The sequence below is a fragment of the Octodon degus genome, unplaced genomic scaffold (assembly GCF_000260255.1).
Source record: "Octodon degus isolate 3935 unplaced genomic scaffold, OctDeg1.0 scaffold00056, whole genome shotgun sequence".
NCBI lineage: Eukaryota > Metazoa > Chordata > Mammalia > Rodentia > Octodontidae > Octodon > Octodon degus.
In genome coordinates, this window is record NW_004524632.1 from 8,674,170 (window position 1) to 8,680,879 (window position 6,710).

Here is a 6,710-nt window from a genome sequence, read left to right on the forward strand (position 1 = left end):
TGGCATGTGGTGCTGGGGGATTGAACCGCGGTCCCTGTGCTTTGCTAAGCTTGTTCTAAGTAGGTGCTTTAGACCACTGAGCCATCTCACCAGCCCCTAGGACAGTATTTTTAGCTCTAGTCTAAGTATTATATTTCCTCTCCCTATTCACTGGAGGGAAGTTACTCACATTCCTTTAAGTGAAATTTATGTCCATTTTTTTTCTCAGGATTTTGGAAAGATACTATTTTTGTTGTTGTTGTTTCTTTTGAGACAGGGTATTGTCATGTAGTTCAGGCTGGCCTTGAGTCACTATGTAGCCCAGGCTGGCCTACAACTCATGGTGATTGTCCTGCCTCAGCCTCCTGAATGCTAGGATCATAGGTGTGTGCCAGCACACTTGCCCTTCAGGGCATTTACAGATGAGTTTGGAATGGTAGAGAGCTAATCCTACAGAACAGCATAATTATCCATAAGAAAATACATTTAGCTTAAATTCACCAGATTAAGTGCCTGCTTAGGCAAGCAGTCAGAGTCCAGGCGTGGAGGGGCATGCCTCTAATCCCAATGCTGGGGAGGCTAAAAGTAGGAGGTTCACCACAAGTCCAAGTTTTGTAGTGAGGTCCTACAACAACCAAATACCTAAAAATAAATAAATAAATAAATAAATAATCACCTCTTTCTCTCTCTCTCTTTTTTTTTTTTTTTTGCAGAACCGGGGATTGAACTCAGGCCCTTATGCTTGCCAGGGAAGAACTTATTCCACTGAGCCATCTCCCTGGCCCCTCACCTCTTCTTTTAAGTCCTACCTTCTATATACTTGGTATAAGGTACAGGTCCTAGAACTCCAATTGCATTACTATGTTTAGAAGAATTAAGCCCACCGCAAAGAACAATGGTTCTCAAATACCCACCGGAAGAGATTGGTTTCATCAAAATAATGGAGATTATACTAATTTCCTGACTCTTCTCATGGAGATTTTTTTTTTTCTTTCTCTGCAGTAATAGAGATTAAGCTCAGGACCTTTGCTATAAAATACATCCTTTCCCTTTGTTCATTCTTGAGTTTCTAGTTAATTCATGTAAGCCATGCTCGAACTTGTGATCTTCCTGCCTCAGTCCCAACTGCTGGGATTACAGGTGTTCTTCACCATGGGGTACCTATTCAATTTCTAGTGCAGTTCTTCTGTATGTAAAAATCATGCATCTGCAGTTTTAAAAGGCCACCAAATTAAAGAACAACTAGATTAACTTTCATTAAGAGTATTTTTAAAAAAATTTTTTCAATAAGAATATTAAAAAATATACTAAAAGAAAGTACCTTCTTTTAAAATAGTTCTTTTCACACAGCTTCCAATTAAGGTATTATAGGCTACTTGGTGTCTGATCATATTCAAAATAAGAGGAACTCGGCCAGGGTGTTGAAAGGTGATTTTGCTAACAAGTGTTCCCTGGAGACTCCGACCATCGGGAAGGGGAGCATCTTTGTTGAGGAAATAGCAGTGCTGCTGACCTGGAAGAGCCTGGGCAAAAAACACAAAATCAGTGCACTCACTCACCCGCTGTGTCCCACCCACACACTATCTATCCATATGCTATTCTACCTACAAAAGCTCCAAACTTCATGGGATATGATAAAACTGCACAGTGAAGTATCCAAACAGTGGTATTATAAGGTTTGCCAGGTGTAGTGACGGTGCACTCTAACCCCTGCACTCAGGAAGCTAACACAGCAGGGTTGCTGTAAGTTTGAGACCAACCTGGGTTACAAAGTAAGCTCAAGACCAGCCTGAACTGCACAAGCAAGACCCACTCTCAAAGACAAAAAAAAAAAAAATGGCAGCTCAGATAGCTCAGCAGACTAAAGTGCCTGCTTAGGCAGGCATAGGGACTGGGGTTCGATCCCCAGCGTGACATGCCAGCCCCATCCCTTGGGAACACTGAGACAGGACTGAGACTAGATTTGGTAGTGCACCTGTAATCCCAGCGCTTGGGAGCCTGAAAGAAGGAGGATTACTAAGAGTCCAATCTGTGTAATAAGACCCTTTACTAAACACATAGATAGAAAAGATAAGATAGATAGCAGGGCTGGGGAGATAGCTCAGCAGTATAAGCACCTGCCTGGCAAGCTCAAGGTCCTGAGTTTGATCCCTGGTACTGTATGCCTTGCAGGCTCAGGAACCAGGCATGGTCATGCACACGCCTATAATCCCAGCACTCAGGAGGTTGAGGAGGGAGGATCTCCAGAGTTTGAGACCAGCCTGGGGGCTATAAAAATGAGCAAAGGGCCACCAGTCCTTTGTGTAGCAAGACCCCATATAAAAAATAAACTTATTTATTCCTTTTTTTTTTTCTTGTTGTATTTAGGACAGGGTATACAGGGTCTCACTGTGCAGATTGGACTTGTAGTGATCCTCCTGTTTACAGCCTCCCAAGTGCTGCAAAAATAAACTTATTAAAAGATAAATAAAAAAATAAAAAGTTAATGTGTCATTCACTTAGTTAACAAGGTCTGTGTAAGACAGTGGATTCTAACATTGCTAATATAAAAATTACTGCAGAAATTTGTATTAAAGAGGCTCCTCAGTTTTGTGTGGTGGTATATACTTATAATCTTAGCTGCTAAGGAGGCTAAGGCAGAAGGATCTTAAGTTCAGGGCCACCTGGGAAACACAGTGATACTCTTTTCTAAAATAAAATTAAGGGCCAGGGAGATGGCTCAGTAGAATAAGCACTTGCCTGGCAAGCTCAAGGGCATGAGTTCAACCCCCAGTTCCGCAAAAAATCAATTAATTAATTAATTAAATTTAAAAAGGGCATCCCTGAAGCCCTGGTTCAATACCCAGTATGGTGGACCATTTCAAATTTAAAAAGGCTCCTAAGCCATAGATACAAAATACATTATTAATAAAGCATTATACACATGGCACTGGAGCTAGGACTTTTACTTCTATGTTACTCTAAACTATCATCAAACATTCAAATAAATTCAAAACTAGGTGAGGTTTTAGGGCCTTTCACAATTGATTCAGTTCAGCATCTTATTCTCTTAATACATCATGAGAACCCTTCCAATTATAAACATTATGGTAGGGGCTGGGGAGATGGCTCAGTGGAATAAGTGCTTCCCTGGCAAGCTCAAGGGCCTGAGTTCAATCCCTGGTTCCACCAAAAAATTAAAAAAAATAAATGTCATACTATTTCTTTGTGTGTGTGTGTGTTTGTGTGTGATGCCAGGGATTGAACTCAGGGCCTTGCACTTGCCTGGCAAGAGCTTATGCCACTGAGCTATATCCCTGGCCCCAGTTCTAATAAAATTTTTAAGCATAAAAATAAAAGTACTTGTAAGAAACAGTAAGAATTCATTTTTAAAAAATTAGTGTGTATGTGTCACTAGGGATTCAATCCAGGAACTTCCATACATATGCAGGCACTTATTCTACCATGAGCTATATTCCCATCCTAAGAACTGGTAGCATTTACTTATAACCTTGTAAACATTCAGAACATTATTAAAGCTTTTCACTCTTTGAGAAATTCAGCAAAAGAAAGAGAAAAATTCAAACTTTCCAAACTAGGAAGCCATGCCCTTTTGTTTTACTACATTTCAGAATTTTAACTTCTTGCTTGACTGAGGGTAGAGGACATGATCATTTTACACAATCTCAAAGAAATTTATCTGACCTAAGGAATGCTAAAAGGGAGGATTTTTGATTTTAGGTCCAAATATAATCTACATCACTCAGGAAGCTGAGGCAGGACAATCATTGAGACTTCAAGACCAGCCTGGGCTACAAAGTGAGCTCAAGGCCAGCCTGAAGCGCACGGCGAGATCCTGTCTCAAAATGACCAACTAAATAAAATAATTTTTTTTAATTATATATATATAAAATCCACAACATCCTCGTTCCACACTTACAGCATAAAATCGCATGTTGTGATTCAAAGGTATGGGATCAGGATCCTTTGACAGCTCAAACTGAGTAATCAATTCATAGAGGGGAACATAAGTTGGTTGACTTTCAAACAATGGAATTCCTAGAAAAAGAAGGATTAATGTAATTATCTCATTAAAATCAAGACATCGAAACACGGATTTTCCCATCAGGATTCTTTCATTTATTAAAAATGTTTACTATCTCATTGTTATTTGTTTCTCAATAAAATTATGGGAATAAATAAATAAATAAAATTTAAAAATAAAAAAAATAAAAAAAAAATGTTTACTAAAGGTTCACTAATACAAAAACCGCAACATCTATACCTGTGAAGATGTTGGTGCTGACATCATAATATTAGTGGGATAATGTGAAATCTCCTGTTCACATTTATATTCACTCCTGGTGCTCAAAACTTTTTTTTTTTGGCTGAACCGGGGATTGAACTCAGGCCCTTGCGCTTGCCAGGGAAGCGCTTATTCCACTGAGCCATCACCCCGGCCCCTGTAAACTTTTATTTATTATTTTGTGGTACTCAAACTGTATTCAAATTTTGTAAATACTTCTAAAAAGCAAGTAACAAAATTCACCTGTGCAGTTCTGTAGTTTCTGAACAAATGCTCTAGATACTGGAATTGGCTGAGGAAATTTCAAGAAGAAACAGGCAGGAAGATCAACACTGTTGGCACTGGTAATTGCAGAAAAGGAAGGGGTCCTTAAAAAAAATCAAAAAAGAAAAGAGAGAGAAAGGGTTGCATGTTGACTAGGCAGGAAATGAAGTTGATGTGACACGTGCACAGTCTATGAAAAGCTCACTCTTAGACTTTCCTTCCAACAATTCCCAAACATACTATTTTATTAATGCTCAAATGTTTATTGCAATATTTATCTTAGCACTGGAGGTGCACACTCAGCATGCAAAAGGCCCTAGGTTTAATCTCTTAATACTAAAACAAACAATAAAAAACATTTAGAGTACACAATGTGTTCTACCAGCAGATGTAAAAAAGGAACATTCAAGTGAATTCTCAACAAGGAAAAATGAATGGACAAAAAAAAAGCCAACCACTGCCAGAAATTCAAAAAGACAAAGAGCCAAGGGAAGTATTTGTATAACATTGGTCTTGAAATAAAAAAAATTGACTCCGCAATTCTAAAATTGCGTTTCACAAAGGCTGACCATAAGTGCGCACTCAGGCAGACACAGGGACAGAGGTTTGATTCCCCTGCAGACAGGGATTGAGACTGGGCGTGGCTGCACACCCCTGTAATCCCAGCACTTGGGAAACTGAAAACAGGAGGATCACTACAAGTCTGATCTGCGTAGTGAGACCCTGTACTAAATTTAAAAAAAAAAAAAATTGTTTCACTTACCATTTGTTGTCAGCTGGATGTGACCCCATAATTAATGGTGCAATTGGGAGTTTATACATAGCAGATGTTCCTTCAATTGTCACTGATGCATTCATGCCCAAAGATCGAGAAACTGGGAAAAGGAAAAAAAAAAGTCTTCAAAGTAAATCAAATTATGGAGATCTTGCAACCAAAAACAATTGAAAAACCACTTCTGTGTGATGGTATATACCTGGGTGTCCCCAAAGCCTACTGTCTCACAGGTGGGGCTGTGGGGAGGTGTCTGGATCATGATTACAGTGGTGTGAAAATCATTAGTGATGACTCACAGCTACCACAAGTTTGGGAGGTAAAGTGGGGCTGGAGGCAGAGGTCACTGGGGCGTGGCCTGGAGGGGTCTCTGGCTCACTTCTCCCTTGACCCCTCTCTGTATTCTGACTGCTCTGCCGAGAACAAGCCTCTTCTCCCATGCCACCTGCCTGGGGGCAGCCAGGTATGGACTGAGACCTCTACAAACTGTGAGCAGAAATAAACATTTCCTCTTTACAGTTATAGTATCAGGCACTTTGTCTCAGGCATAGTACTTCAATGTAGGAGACAGAAACATTCTACATTATTTATCAGACATTTTAATTCATATCTAAGAAATGTTCAAAAGTACCTGTCCAACCACTATTTCTTTTTGGCAAAAAAAAAGAACAAAACAATGCAGTCCAAGGAAGAAAATTTTTGAAGAGTTCATTAACAATGTTTATTTCTAACATACAATTTCAGAAAGCATTTTTTGTTGTTGTTGTTGTATTTTAGGAAAGGGTCAACAGGGCATTCAGGTCTCACTACTAGATTGACTCACAGTGATCGACCTGTTTACAGCTTCCTAAGAGCTAAGATTACAGGCGTGCACCACCAAACCCAGTCTCAATCTCCATCTCAGCTTGCCCTGGAGGCGGGGCCGGCATGGCAGGCCAGGGGATCAAACCCCAGGCCCTTGCCCCTGCTTGTAGGGGCTTTAATCCACTGAGCTATTAGGCCAGCCCTTCAAAAAGCATTTAAATAGCATCCTTATACCTGCAAACCCAGCACTCACAGAGGCTGAGAAGGAGGACAAGTTTGAGCCCAACTTGAGCAATACAGCAACTTACTAACAGTCTTATCTTAAAAAACCATAAAGCACTTGAAATGTAGCTCAGTGCAAAGTCTTGGGTTTAAACCCCTATAACCCATAAAGAAGATTAATAACAATAAATGATTGATGTTACAAGAGTATCAAATGAAGTATTAAGCCATTTCTTCTTATCTAGTGGTATATTAAGTTCAAGGAGAAAATAACACTCATTATGTAGTTTTCTTTAAAGTAATGAGTAAAAGGGCTGGTGAGACGGCTCAGTGGTCTAAAGCACCTACTTAGAACAAGCTTAGCAAAGCACAGGGACCGCGGTT

The 6,710-nt window shown here is 39.8% G+C and overlaps 1 protein-coding gene across 4 annotated transcripts in view; it reads right to left on the minus strand.

Moving 5' to 3' along the window:
- The window catches only part of Med1 (mediator complex subunit 1), a 38,284-nt gene that overhangs the window by 8,249 nt on the left and 23,325 nt on the right, over positions 1–6,710 (minus strand). For all 4 annotated transcript variants that reach the window (XM_004633700.2, XM_023718080.1, XM_023718079.1 and 1 more), the window contains 4 exons: positions 5,292–5,403; positions 4,508–4,632; positions 3,899–4,017; positions 1,301–1,502 (listed from right to left, as the gene is read on the minus strand). In XM_004633700.2, coding sequence (XP_004633757.1) covers positions 1,301–1,502; positions 3,899–4,017; positions 4,508–4,632; positions 5,292–5,403 — 558 coding nt within the window. The remainder of the gene's footprint in view (positions 1–1,300; positions 1,503–3,898; positions 4,018–4,507; positions 4,633–5,291; positions 5,404–6,710) is intronic.